General features: G+C 43.2%; 1 protein-coding gene across 2 annotated transcripts in view; it reads right to left on the reverse strand.

Moving 5' to 3' along the window:
• Nucleotides 1-15424, reverse strand: part of SI (sucrase-isomaltase) — a 645776-nt gene that overhangs the window by 175847 nt on the left and 454505 nt on the right. For both annotated transcript variants that reach the window (XM_078665617.1, XM_078665618.1), the window contains exon 52: nt 14927-15023. In XM_078665617.1, the coding sequence (XP_078521743.1) occupies nt 14927-15023 (97 nt within the window). The remainder of the gene's footprint in view (nt 1-14926; nt 15024-15424) is intronic.

Raw genomic sequence — 15424 nt, forward strand, 5'->3', positions numbered from 1 at the left:
AATGGTTGGGAGAGCAATCTTTTCAGGTTTGTTATTGTAGTGTCGTTTATTTTGCTCTACATGCCAAATAAATTCTGCACGCCATTAATCCACTCTGGCTGAGCTTTGAAGTTTCGATTTTGAATTGTTCTCATTTGGTTTGTTATATAGACAAGAGATACTTTGAATGAATATCAATGCCTATCCCTCACTTGTCAAAATCGTTAAAGGCATTTTACAAAATAATGATAATGTAAAAGAACTTGGAGTATTTGCTGGTAGGCAAACTCATATTTTGAAATGTTGACTGCTTCTGTCGCTTTGATGTGTTTGAACATTTGGCAGTGTAGTATTTCAATTTTAATTGCATGGATGGTTACTTAATTTTATTCAACTTGTTGCTTCTAACTGAATGGCTAGAAAGAGTTGAGGCTTCTGCGACACTGCTGTTTGTCTTACATGTTTCTGGAGTGGGGGATGGGTTGAAAACCTCTTGATTTATCCTTTAATATGGAAAGTGTAACAAATAGTATGTGATGTTTTATTGTTGAATTAAATTAATCACAAAAAGGACAAAGACAATTGTAAAAGCATCGAACCTTTAAAAAAAAAATCACACTTTTCGGGTGTTAGGACAGATTTAAGTCCAGAGTCAGCAGAGTTTGTTGCTGGTACCAAGCTCCCAAAGAAACCCTGTCTGACAATATTGTGCTGGGGTCGCTTTTATGGGACTGTCTTGAATATCTTTGTTGCTTGATCCAATACATTTGCCAAACGAACCAGGAGTTGGGTGTGGCCACTGTTCAGCCATAAGTCTTCATTCATGCCACACCTCCTCAGCGTTTGCATGCAGAGAATGGTTCTCAGTCTCAGCCAAAATTTGAGTCAGGGCTAATGCAAGGTAGGTGCAGATTAAATGTGTTAGATCTTCTTCCTACCATTGGCATAATCTGCACTAAATCACTGTCACTGTCAAGGGACACTAGGCCACCCTTCCTGAGATCTCAGATGGAAATTAACAGAAGCTTGTCTGTTTCTTTTAGTTGAGAGTTAACAAGCGGTATTGGTATGGAGCTCATTTCCAATTTTCATAAGTGATATAGTTTGAGACTTTTTGGTGTTAAATTATTACAAGTCTTCAATACACATTTGAGTAGTACTTTGCATCCAGCAGGAGCTTTGAAGAGACCATATGTGGCAACTATCTCCCATGCTGAATTCAGCTCTAGAGGGGTTAACAACTGTACTGAGAAGTCATTTCAGATGTCCATCTGATCAGACCGAGTCATACCTATATCTTTCCACATGTCCACCCTGAAGCAGCTTTGGTTGGCTTACCGGAGGCCGTGACCTCCACTGCATTTGCTTCAGAAGTCCATATTCTAAAGTGATTTGGACTTGTGTTGCTGACTTTAGTAGTTTACAAAGTCATCCAAATATGTTTATTTGTCTATAGATAGATGATGGATGGATATATGGGTCGGTAGGTAGGTAGGTAGACAGATAGATAGATCTGCTGCTTCTCTGTACCTTGGACATGGGGTGTACTCACCACCGCGTACTTTCAGGACGTCTTGAATTCAACGATTGCGGTTTATCACAACCTCTGATATATTGAAGGATGGGTGTCCTATATTGTTGATCGATTCTACTTTAGTTGGATACCAACTCTGGTTACTATATCTTTGCTGTGAATGCAGACCCCCAAGGACTTCTTCACCTGAGTGAATCTTACTCTAGTTCCCCTGCCTTATGGACATATATGGTTTATATTACTAAATCTAATGGTGTTGGCTAACTCAGACTGACCCACTGCTTGAAATATAACTCCGTTTTTACTGAGCTTTAACTTGGGACCCTGCAAATACTGGATGAATACAGTTTGGTTTGCTATACCTTAATCATGTTGGATAACCTTGAGCGGGCTATTGCAGCACATTGAATCCAGTTCAAATGGTGTGTTGACGTTTCTTAGAAATTGGATTTGACTATGTTCTTCTGAGCTGGCTTACTACCGTCTGATTTAACAATTGGAACGTGGTCCATCAATTATACTTCTTTCCCTGACGAAGTTCCGATAAAGGGAACAAAACGCTGTTGTCCAGTTTCTGTTTTATGAAATGACGAATAAAGGAATGTGGAATTACCATTCTGGCTAAAGTGTGACTTCATCCCTGGTCCTGCCTCCACTATGCTTCAAAGATAGATAGATAGATAGATAGAGAGATAGAGAGATCTGTAATATGGTCTAATGTTGCAACCAGGTGTTTTAAACCACAAAGCCAAAGCTTTGTAAATTTCACCAGACTCTCAAGATCACACTATAGGGCCATGTTTCACATGTTACCCAATCTGTATTTTTCAGTTATGTGTTCATTATGGGGTGGTCTAAAAATGCAGTTTTTTCACAGTTCAAATAACAATGGATACTGATTGTGATTAGAGTGTGTAGGTTTGTATCTACCTTTCTTCCTTTCAAGGACAAATTATTGATTAAACAAGGGATAATGGTGAGATCCATTAGAGTTATAAAATGTTGTGTCTGCAACATCTATCACTTATTTATAGATTCACTCCATTTATCACACAGTTTGCTGCATGATTTTTTTTAAAGAACATTGCATTTAGTTTGCCGAGTTGATCTAGCTGTTGTGAGCGCTATGGATTCTGGTCCTTATGATAGCTTGCCAATTTCAGTAATATTTCAATTTTAATTTGTAACCATAGCTCTGCTTTGGAAGTGTTTGTATGGTAAATGTTAACGTTTTTCTCAATATACATTTACGTGTTGTGAGAAATTGGTTTATTAGATGAGCGGGTCTGAGGTCCCTCAATGGTAATAAAGGCACTATCTTGTTAGGTTCAGTAAAAAGATTCAGTAATGTAATCATAAGCTCAACCCATGGGAGCTATGGCCTAGAGCAGACAGGCTTAACTTAGAGAAAATGTGTACGGCAGCTAGTAATACCATAAAAGGTAAAAACTAAAAAACGCAACCCAATAAAAATCTTACTCTATTTTATAAAACTATAGAATATTTTAATGAGCAAAATTACATCAAAAATCCATGAAGGGGAACTATCAATCAATCAATCAATCAAAGCATTTATATAGCGCACTACTCACCCAGAGGGTCTCAAGGCGCTAGGGGAGGGGGGTCCGCTACTGCTCGAACAGCCAGGTCTTGAGTTGCTTCCTGAAGGCGAGGTGGTCCTGGGTCAGGCGGAGGTGAGTCGGGAGGGAGTTCCATGTCTTGGCGGCGAGGTAGGAAAAGGACCGCCCCCCTGTGGTGGCTCTTCGGATGCGGGGGACGGCGGCGAGGGCGTGGCTGGTCGATCGGAGCTGGCGTTTGGGAGCGTAGAAGTTGAGGCGACTGTTGAGGTACCCTGGGCCTTGGTTGTGTAGGGCTTTGTGTGCGTGAGTGAGGAGACGGAAGGTGATTCTCTTGTTGACCGGGAGCCAGTGCAGGTCTCTCAGGTGTCCGGAGATGTGGCTGAGACGGGGGATGTCCAGGATGAGTCGTGCTGAGGCGTTCTGGATCCGCTGGAGTCTCTTCTGGAGTTTGGCGATGGTTCCGGCGTAGAGGGAGTTGCCGTAGTCCAGGCGGCTGGTGACGAGGGCCTGGGTGACCGTCTTCCTGGTCTCGGTGGGGATCCACCGGAAGATCTTACGTAGCATGCGCAGGATGTTGAAGCACGACGAGGAGACGGCGTTGACTTGTCTGGTCATGGAGAGGGAGGAGTCCAGGATGAATCCCAGGTTGCGTGCGTGGTCTGTTGGTTTGGGTGCACTGCCTAGGGCGGGGGGCCACCAGGAGTCGTCCCAGGCGGAGGGTGAGGATCCCAGGATGAGGACTTCCGTCTTGTCCGAGTTCAGTTTCAGGCGGCTGTTCTTCATCCATTCGGCTACCTCTTTCATCCCTTCGTGAAGGTTGGCTCTGGCGGTGGCGGGGTCGTTGGTGAGGGAGAGGATCAGCTGGGTGTCATCGGCGTAGGAGATGATGTTGAGGCTGTGCTGGCGTGCGATGGCTGCGAGGGGGCTCATTTAGACGTTGAAGAGGGTTGGGCTGAGCGAGGAGCCTTGGGGAACGCCGCAGATGACTTCGGTGGCTTCAGATCTGAACGGGGGGAGGCGGACTCTCTGTGTCCTTCCGGCGAGGAAGGAGGTGATCCACTCCAGTGCCTTCTCCTGGATTCCGACGTTGCTGAGACGCTGTACTAGTGTACGGTGGCAGACAGTGTTGAAGGCCGCGGAGAGGTCTAGGAGGATGAGGGCTGCTGTTTCTCCGTTGTCAAGCAGTGCTCGGATGTCATCGGTGGCTGCGATCAGGGCGGTCTCGGTGCTGTGGTTGGCCCGGAATCCAGACTGCGAGAGGTCGAGGGATCCGTTCGTCTCGAGGAAGGTGGCCAGCTGCTTGTTGACGGTCTTCTCGATGACTTTTGCAGGGAACGGGAGCAGCGAGATGGGGCGCTAGTTCTTGAGGTCGGTGGGGTCGGCTGATGGCTTCTTGAGAAGAGCGCTGAGTTCGGCGTGCTTCCAGCTCTCCGGGAAGGTAGCGGTGTCGAAGGAGGTGTTGATGATGTCCCGCAGGTGGGGTGCGATGACAGCGTCAGCCTTGTTGAAGACGTGATGGGGGCAGGGGTCGGTCGGAGATCCGGAGTGGATGGAGTTCATCGTGCGGACGGTGTCTTCGGTGCTGATCAGGGTCCAGTCGCGGAGGGTGGTGGTGGGGGCCGGTGGTTCGGACATGGCGTGCGTCAGTTGAGTGCTGAAGCTATTGTGTATGTCCGCGATCTTGTTGTGGAAGTAGGAGGCGAGGGAGTTGCAGAGGTCTTGCGAAGGGGCGATGTCGTTGTTTCCGGCGCTGGGGTTGGAGAGCTCTTTAACGATGTTGAGATATGATTTATTTTGAATGTCAGTAAAACTAGAGCCACAAAGCACAAATTGCCAAAGGTCACATTAGACTGGTACCTAGTCACAATTTCAGTCTAACTGTCTCAGCCTAACTGTTATGGAGCAAGGAGCATGGGTCAGGTACATCCAGGTTTGACCTGGTTAAAGGTTATACCTTGGGACTTAGTCCTTTTTCTGGAGGTCAAAATCATTCAGTGGTGCAAAGCAGGCTTTATCTGAGGAGGTCTCCAAGACATCGGATCATTGTTTGATGAGGTCCGGGTAAAGCAGTTGGTATTAGTGGAAAAAGCTAAGTAAAGGAGAAATTCATATTTTTCACCCAGGGATGTCCTCTTGTGGGCCCAATACTTTTGGCACCATCTCCTGTTAAGGTTTTTACTCTCCAATTTAGTTTCATTTTCAAACCTCCATATAATCCATCAGGGTAAGGCTGTGGGCTGTGTCTGGCAATGTCGGACACCTTCTCAGCAAGGTTCAGCTGAAGTGGATTTGCTTCTGCAGAGAAACTCCAAGTAGGGGAAACTTCATTCTTCAGCTCAGTGAGGTTATGCCTTGGGCTGATCGGTTGGCAGGTTTGTCCTAGTCTTCCGGAGGACTTGAAATATAAACTTCTTCAAGCCCAAGGTTTCCAGAAATGTTAGGGGAAGTCCAGTTAGACAGACCCAGGTTCCAAGGACCTCAGGAACAGCACATAGAGGTCAAGACCCACTGCATCAGAGCCCCACAGCTGGGTCCAGATCAGGTCCAGTAGGTGCTGGTCAGCTGCACACTTCAGGAAAAAGGTATTTTGCAGCCTGAGAGGTGTAGTGTGGCATTGTTTACTTTAAAGCAAACATGAATTGCTGTACAAGTGGATAGGGTTATCCACAGGAACTCTTTCCCTGTTGGTCATGGAGGGGCCAGGGGTCATCCCTACCCACAATCTAGTGCCAGGCTCAAAGGTGGCCCCCCAAGACACCTTCCTCAGAACTGAAGGGCTGAGCCTGCTCCCCCAGTACCTAGTACAAAGAAATGGGCTCCAATACTCAGTTGACTGACCTCCCGTGTGGCTACAGGGCTTTTCTTCCAAAAAGAGCCTTTTTGTAGTGGGATATAGAAACCTTTTCAGTTTTTTGACTCCCGGTTTTTCACCTGTACCAATCCACTTCTTTATCTTACCTGGGCTCTAAAGTGGTCTGTCTGAAATTGCCCTTTGGACCTGGTCTACTGCGACCATTTGTTTACTGAGATCATTTTGATATAACAGGCAGTTTCAAACAAAGCATAAAAAATGGCTCTATTCATCATGACCGAATAGTTTCAGTAAATCTAGATATACATTTGAAAAGTGGACGTGGAGCTATGTAGAATACATTATACATCATTTATATGTTTCCTTTATGTAGTCAATATAGCTAGGGAAAACAAGGCATATAAAAGTGAGCCCCCATCCCTGTCTCTAAACCTGACCACTATCTCCCCTTAAATCCTCTCAGTATTCCCTACAATAATATTAAACGGCTCCCAAATGGCATCCCTCACACTTTAGGACACCTTTGGCCAGGGACCCTTCCACTGGCACACTGCCACATGTATTTTTGCCAGCAGCAATAGCAAGGCACCAAATTTACGTACAGGCTTGGAAATATCTGCCATATAACCCATCAACATAACTAAGGGAGAGCATGGTATCACACAAGCCAGCATCATCTGAAGATCATCAACTGTAGCTTGTAAAACATTGGTAATATAGGGTACTGCCATGCCAGAGAATCCTGCATGAGGGGTGATACATCTCTGACAAGAAGGATCACTGTCAGGGCTCATTTTATAAAACCACTCACTGCTCATATATACTCTGTGGAATCATTATAGTGGATCAGCCGATCCCTATAACTGGAGTAAACTGGAGAAATCTGCACCCTCTTATCCTTCTACCACTGCTCAGCAACATCCAATGCCCATTTCCCATGGCTTGCATCAACACCATCATTCTGTTTTCTGGTAACCACTAATAAAATTTAGTCACCCAACCTTGAACCCCCTCTTACCAGAAAATATTTCTGAGAGGAAGAAGTTCTGCTGGACCCCTTGAGGGAAAGAGGAGTATTTAGCTTTTAGCACTTTACACAACCTATAATATATGAAAACCTCTACCAGGCTACTAGGGCCAAGTTCCACAAACTGTTCTTGTTTTGTAAATTGTAAGTTCTGAAATAGCTGACCAGCCCCCATTAGACCAGTTTTCTTGAGAGAGTCAAGTACTCTTTGCTCCATAGTGGGGAGGAGTGCTAAGATATTTTAAGGAGGCTATCCAAAAAAGAGGAAACTAGGAACAACGATTCTTCTTGGAGCCAATCCCAGGCCTTATCCATACACAATGCATCAGATATACTCTCCCAAGAGCAGGTGATCTGTTGGTACAGTGATGTAGCCAGGGTATACTGTGACACCATCTCCCTTTCCTCCACAAATGTGACTGTAGAAAGGATTGCAGATGCCAGTATAATGCATAGTATGTGTGGGCCACTAGGGGATAAGCTCTGGGTCAGAAACTGAAAAACATCCTCTGTCATATGGTAGAACTAGTGTGGACCACTTGAGTCTGGGGTTTTTGAGAAGAGATATAAAAATACAGAACAGGACAGTCATTTTTAGAAACACACTTCACCCAGCAACTGAAAGTGATAGTTTTCTACCTGCATTTTCAACTTATTAACCATAAGTATCCTGGATGGGATCTGTTTATCAATACTCCCATATGTTTGACTGAGTCTGAACACCAACGCAAAGGATATTCCAACAGACATAGGCTTGTTTTTTGGGGTTAGATGGAACACCACAAACTGTTGCACTTTATATTAATCCCTGTTCATTCACCAAATATACTATTTCTCATATTACTGGTAATAGGTTATAAGAGGTCAGATTAATTCATAGTAACTCATCATCGACGAATTAGGAGATGAACAGCCAACCACTGGAAAATGTTATCAATGTTGTTCTCTAATCCTGCATGCCAGTGGCTTCATGGCCAAAGCAAACATCAAGGGTGACATGGGTATCCTGAGGCGTACCACTTCTTATCTCTCTAGAACAGTAGAGGTGACCACTTATACCTATTATAGCCAAGGTGCTGTCTACAATAGCTGGACAATGTCCATAAATTGTGAGCCTGACTGACCCTAACGTCTCAAGCATAAAGTACCCCGTACTAGCCCGTCTGCTCAGGCAGTACCAACCTGTGCATCCAGGGTATCAATCTATTAGCTACTATGCACACCAGGACATCTTTGTTAGGTAAAGACAGCAGTGGTGCATGACTGAGCCTTGATTGTATCTTTCCCTAGCTTCATCAAAGCTGTTATTATCACCTCTGTACATGATTCAAGTAGTATTCCTTTGTCTAGTGCTTCAGTGTATACCACCAACATGGCATGTGAGGAACCAGGATATCATGGAAGGCGTTGTAAAACTCAGCCATTAGGCAACCAGCCCCAGGTGCCTTACAGGTAGGAAGCTGGTCTATAGCGACTTTTACTTCACTTAAACTTGTATGGTTTCCTAAATCCTCCCTATCATCCGATTCCAGTCATGCCTTTGTGAGCTCATCCATATATTGCCACAGGTAGCGTCTGCCTGGGCTCTCTGTCGCTGCATATAATTATTCATAACACCAAGTGAATACCTCTACTACACCTGTGCTGTCTGTAACCACATTTCCCTGCTCATTAGCTATTGCAGGGATAAGGTTATTTTCTTGATGTTTTTTAGCAACCAGTCCAGAAGGCCCCTAGGGCTCTCTCCTCTATATTTTCCATCTGGCATGTGTTTGCCTAGATACTCTACTTCTTGGTCATCCAATGTCTCATATATTTTGGAAGCACCCTTTGCATAGCCTCCCCCTAGGTTCAATGGATGTTCCAATTGTGCAATAGCCTGTTTCTGTTTGTGTTGCGGATGCGAAGTCTTGACGACTCCTACCTGTTTAGAGATTGCTTCTCCTGTTATGACCACTTTGAGAGCCTCCCAAAGTGGTGCCTTTCATGGACACACTACCCATCGTATTAGAGAAGTATCCTGTGCTTACTGCAGCTATTTCAATTTAAAACACACCTTTCAGTGCATTCATCAAAAAAGGGCCACAGCTGCAGCACCTTCACTTTAACAGGCATTTGTGAATAATACGACAATTTATACAGGAGATGTTCTACTGAGTTAGCCTGGCCTATCAGCCATACTGAGCACAGTCCAAAATCCAAGTGAGATAAAGTGTGATGTACTGCTGATTCATGCATGTACCCATTTATATCAGCATGCAGTGGGCTCCTTATATCCTCTGTGTTGAGTTCCTCACGTTAGGATTTAAATGACCTCAGGGAAAGTGCTGCATAGTGCACAGATAACATGGATATATGTCTCAAAAGGTCAACCACCCCAAAGCAGGCTCTGGGCTCCAAACTGACAGCAAACTGTGTTCATTGCAGGAACCACCGTTTTGGGACCTTACATATTTATTAATGTGACCGGATGATACATTAGCTATCCTTGCACAATTATGTACCTATCATTGGTGTCAGATACTGTATGAGCCAAGCAGAAGTTAAGATAGCTACTCACCATTATGGCAGCACTTCTAGAGTATGTACTGAGAGAAGCAAAGTGTCTATTAACACCAACCGGAATGCAAATGTTGGAGAAACCTGTGATGGGGAGTGCATCTCCTGAAGCAATGGCAATCTGATCTCTTTCTAGCATAAAGAGCATCTTTCTTCATTTCTTCAATGTCCCAAGCACTCTGATATTCTATTACAACACATTGCACAAAGCGTGTTGCTGCCGATTTGTTCTTTGCTCCATTTACCTACGGCTTAACTCCAAAGGGTCATGCATCCAAGACATCAGGATATACCATTCCAAACATTCCATTCCTTCATAACAGACAGTTACTATAACCCTCCTACCAACACTGACCAGTAGCAGATCAGTGCATTCCCAACATTTAACCAGCCTTGTAAAACCAACAGGGAACAAATGAAGGAACATGTTTGCCAGCTGAGTGTCTTGCTTTTCCAGCATGCTCTACATCATTTTGAGCGTGAGTGTGAGACTACTCGATTACCATTAATGACATTGAGGTTCAGTTTCATCTTGAGCAGGAAGCCCTTCAACTCACACTCCCCTGCCCCTTGCTTTGCTACACACTATAAGATATCCAGGATGGTGGGGCCAACATGTTAGTAACCGGCCCCAGGAGTCCAGGTTCGAAGACAGAACTTGTTCTATTTAGCGTAGTTTTTACCTACTATTCATTAAAAGCATGTTATCTGACTATATAACAGCAAAGGGAATGAAACAAAACCCAGATGCACATGAATGCAGTCTTTTGGGTAAGGTATTAAATGACATCTCCACAGTCTGCAAACACGCCACAGGCATGGTCCGTATTGATCAAGTGAGTCAGTAGTAGGAGCTTTAAAGCAGTGGAAATCATTTTACTCGTAGAAGCGAAACAGCACCAAGCGCAGGAGGGGACATATTGGTCCAATCTCTTGCAGACAGCCAGTATTGCAGTCACATTAACACAAGCTCAAAAACAGTGACTGGTCACCGAGGTCCAATAGGCCTAATGTGATCACAGCATTGACTACGCAGGCTATGATGGCAATGCCCGCTCATATATACGACATAGGCCTCAACTTTGCAATGTTTGGGTTACCAGGCATGCCAAGTGAAACAGCACCGTCACTGGTTCAAGTATGCAGCATCCTGGGGCAGAAGGCTCAATCCAGTATGAGGCAGGTAACACGGCACACAGGTGTGCACATAGCCCCTGGCTCACCAGCCCCCCCCCTGTGACCATAGGGTCTCTGAAGTCACACAGCATGTGGACTGTCCGCAAGGCATACACACAACAGATCCTTCCAAATAGAGATCGCCAGTGCAAGATTAGTCTTCTGATCATGATCAGGAGCCATCTCACTGGCCAGAAGCAATTAACAAATTAGCTGTGCAGGTCTCGGATCTGTGTAACAAATGGCCATCTTGGAGCCATGGAGCTTTTTCCACTTAAATCTTTCAAAATTCATAACACCTGTTCCTCTCAATGGACTTTTGTAGTTTTGGGGTACTTTGCGTATTAAGTTGTTTTGCAATTTTTATAAATTGGAGTGGGATTTTTATTGTGCTGTATGACTGACTTTTTATCTGTTTTGGTACTTCTAAAAGAGTTGGCCTTTTTCTCTATGTTAAGCCTATCTGCTCTGTGATAGTCACAAGGGCTTTAGCTCGAGTTTAAATTATTTAAACCTTCGACTGGACCTAAGAGGTTAGGGGCTTTATTTCTTGTTTTGGATTACCATCCACACCAATTAATAATTCTCGTGCTTATACTGACATATAAGAGTAGGCAAACATCAACTATATCTGCCGAATTTGGTATGCACTCATGAAAAAGGTGCTACATTTATAAGCAAATAAAAATGCTTTATCTCTTTATATCCCTTGGATGGCCTCCATAAAACATTATTAAATGCAGAGAACTCAGAGTCTACTGTAGGTATTTTCAAAGTCCCCAAATGGTCAAATTCTGAGTAATGCAGCTAGATCAACGGCAAGTTAGGTGTAATTTAAATCAGCATTTTTTTATGTAAAAGATAGCAAAAGTTCCTCAAAGATGTGAAAACTGAACCACTCTTTGGCTTTTACCTTCTCTCATCAAATGGGTATGTGCATTTAGATTCGTCTAAAGAATCCAAAGTTATTAGTAATTGCTAAAAGGTCTTTTCAAAAGTGAAACTTTATGACAACTACAAATCCGCTGTCACCAACATAACCAATGTCATTTTGAGATTTTAATAGTAATGCTCCACAGACTCGATATTCAGCAATGACTAATAAAAATTCTCATGCAAGGTCTTTTCAGTTCTCAACAAGGGGATACAACCAGCTTGGAAAGGGTCATCTGCACGTAGCCTTGTTGTGAGCAATTCATCCTTGATGCAAGCGGTGGCGCTGTAGAGCAAAGAAATAAGCTTCTTTGCCTGTCCAACATGTCCTAGAGCCATACTACTGTGGCCTCATTACAAGTTGAAAGGAAATCCCGATTACAAGTTCAGCAGAAAAAAAAAATAACTTCACACCTGACATATTGCTCCTTCACATTTCATCAGCAAATCCCTGACAAAATGTGAAGAAGGAAAAGTGCTTGTGACAAGGGAACAACTGGAAACCTCCGCACAAACCAGTGACTCCATCGTAGTTCATTTGAGGACTGAAACTCCTTACCAGCAGTGAATCCTGCACCCTCTAACTACATCACTATACACTATTAGTATTTATCAGATATAGGATTTTCCACCGGTTAGCCTTCTGGCTCTGAAAGATGGGGTGTGTCTGCTAATGTTGCTGTGCACCTGTGAGGATATAGCATCCCTGAAATGAGGCTTTCAAAGTGAGAGGCTGCAGTGCCATGATCAGATGCGTTTCAACTCCTGTGCTAATATCTGATCTACTACATGACAATATTTGTGACAGAATATCCAACCTGTCCCCAAATATTAGCACTTTCCACCATCAGGACCCAGTGATTACTTCCTTCATTTTGGCAATTTCATCTGTTTTTTTAGCATGGAATTTTTCCATTAAAGGACCTCAGCGAGTTTCAATTTGTCTAACATTTAAATTATCTTTATTCTCTTAGATGGAAGTAAAAACCATCTTTATTTTTCATTAATTATAGGTCACTGTTGTGGTCAATGTGAATAAGTACCATCTCTAGCTAATTACCCAGCGGCATATTTTGGGGAACAGCGGTGCAGGGCAGAGCAGCAAGTCACTTTGCTGTGCTGCCCCGCGTCACTGAGAATGGGCAGGAATACGCCATGCTTAAGCAATATGGCGCTCTCCTGACTTTTCCCCTGCACTGGAGCCATTTTGGCAGCCTAGAGCCTTGCAGGGTGCCTGTTTTGTAGGCAGGATTGTTTCTGTGCGAAAAGGTACACCTTCCTACACAAAAACAACCAATAGAGGCGTTTTCGCTTTCTCAGTGTGCTGCAGAATGAACAAGGAGACGTAAACATGTTCACCTGGGGAGGCGTATCTTTTGGTGCACTCTCAGGTTTGGTAAAGCTGGGAATGCGTAAAAACAATTGGATTTGCGTGGGAGCACCCGCCACAATGCCTGTGGAATAACTTCCTTGGGCAGAGTAAGGCAGAGCAGCAATTTGTGCTGTGTTGCCTCACTACAGACTTATGAACCCATTCAAGTCCACGCAATGTAGCTTTGCGTTGCTTCATAAATCTGACTTAGAGGCTTGCGTCATACATGTACCACTTTCTGTCATGCCAACGTGATTAGAGCCTCTCATAAATATGCCCCTCAGTTCTTAAAGCACCTCGAAGCTCTAGCCACCCATTTCTCTAGCTCATAAATATGATGCAGGGGTACAGATGCATATTTTCCAATCAGAAGCTTTTTGGGTACTTTCAAAATTAATTTTAGACTACATCTCTTTCCACTAACCAGTTACTCAAATTGCACTGCAGTACTGAACTGCCTTTCTAAGGTTAAATGTTTTTCTACTTATTCTACTATGGGTCGGATGTACTAAAAGAATTATTTTGAACAAGTTGTTCAAATTTGTGCACTGCTATATAGCAAATTTAGTTTCATTTACCTTTTGTACGAATAGGTCAATTTGCAATATTACCATTCCTAGTCGGTCGCAATCCTTCCTACCTCATTAATATGAATGTGGTAGAGCGCCAATTGCGACCCACTACGATTTTCTACATTAACAGGGATGGTGCTAATTTAAAGGTAGAGGGGGCACTTGGGGCCACATACCTTCAATACCCTAGGCTACTGAGGTTATGCTCTTACAGTTCCATAGTATGAGTAAGTCCCCTTTGCCCAGAAAAATGGCAAGAATTTCGTACAATGTTTATATATAAAAATAAGCTCTTATGATAATTTGAAGAACATAAAAAACCCTATTTAGAAAAAAAGTTGTTTTTCTTTGTGTTTGCTGGGGTCAGCAGTTTACCATGCTTGTGACAAATGAAGAAATATATATTATTTGAATGTAGCATGTTTTCCGGAAAGAAATACAGGATGCATACATTTTTTTTTTAACTTTTACGAGCATTTCGTTTGATTTATCAGTGGTGCCAGGGACCACTGCCTACTTCTCAAAGATTATTTTTTTTTAACTTTCATAAAGGGGAATGGGTCCCTTGGAGAACCCATACCCCTTGTGAATGAATTGCCTGTACTTTTCAGTAGTCTGTAACATATTAAGGTTTAGTGACTTGATTTTGGTCACACAACATTTATATATCTCCTTGTGAATCACTATTTAGAAGCCGCGCCTTAAACTTGCCTGTTCCAAAAAGCAATTTGTTCTGTAATCACATACCCAAATCTTAATTCAATAATGTTTTACTGAATCACAATTTGAGTTTGGTACATACCATAAAGTCGTTTTACATTCGCAAAAGGTTCGATTTTGTGAATTGGACCTATTGAGAAAACAAAGTGCCTTGTACACATGGTCCTAATACAACAGATCTAATGAAATGATGCCTATCAAAGAATACATTGTAATGTGTCACTTGATCAGAAAATAACATGGTCTTACAGAAAATGAGACTCCATTAGTGACTACATACTATGTGCAACCAGTATGATTGTCATAATCAGTGCTTAATTTGAGTCTTTGGCTTCTGGTGCTTGACACCAGCACTACTGAATTGTCAACACCGGCGCTTGTGATAGTCTGCCACAAGGTGGCGCTCTCTGGCGAAATTAGAGATGACCACAACAACAGTCAATTATTAACTCAATATACATTAAAACATGAATATTACCTGCTGCCCTAGCCATTCGTATAGCTTTGTAGGAGTGTGGTGGTTAATAGCTATGCTGCTAATGTCACTGACAGCGCTGGCAGGGGCAATGGGTGGTGGAAGCTTCAGTGGCCTTCTGACTAAAGCTTGGCACTTATTTATTTACAAATTCAGCCCTGGCCAAATTAAAGGAAGACATTCTTACCCATTGCATTGCTGTTCAGCAACAAGACTCCGTGGGCATTCCCATCACTTTCCAAGCCCATATAAAATGGGTGAACGCCATAGCTGTTCAATTTATACTGCAATAAAAAACATAAAATGAATGCATACTATTCTACTCAATAATTGTAAATTCATGCATGTAATGGACACACGACAGTTAATACACAACATACACAGTTATGGCATGTATTGATAATATATTTGTTCGTTTACATCAGGCTGTATAGGTATTGTTGACCATTCCAAGATGGCCGCGAGTTTCACTTACAGACAAAGTGTATGCATCCCTGTTAAACGGATTATTTTGCATTCATAAGTAATCACAGCACACAAGCACGTTGAATGTACTGTTCCGCACTTCGTTTTTTTACATATTAGCCACATTAGGCGGATTGAGTTTATTTATAACCCTCGGTGTTCCATGCCGATAAATACACACCACGCGCGTTATGCGCATGCGCGAATTCACTTTGACACG

Source organism: Lissotriton helveticus, chromosome 11, assembly GCF_964261635.1.
Source record: "Lissotriton helveticus chromosome 11, aLisHel1.1, whole genome shotgun sequence".
NCBI lineage: Eukaryota > Metazoa > Chordata > Amphibia > Caudata > Salamandridae > Lissotriton > Lissotriton helveticus.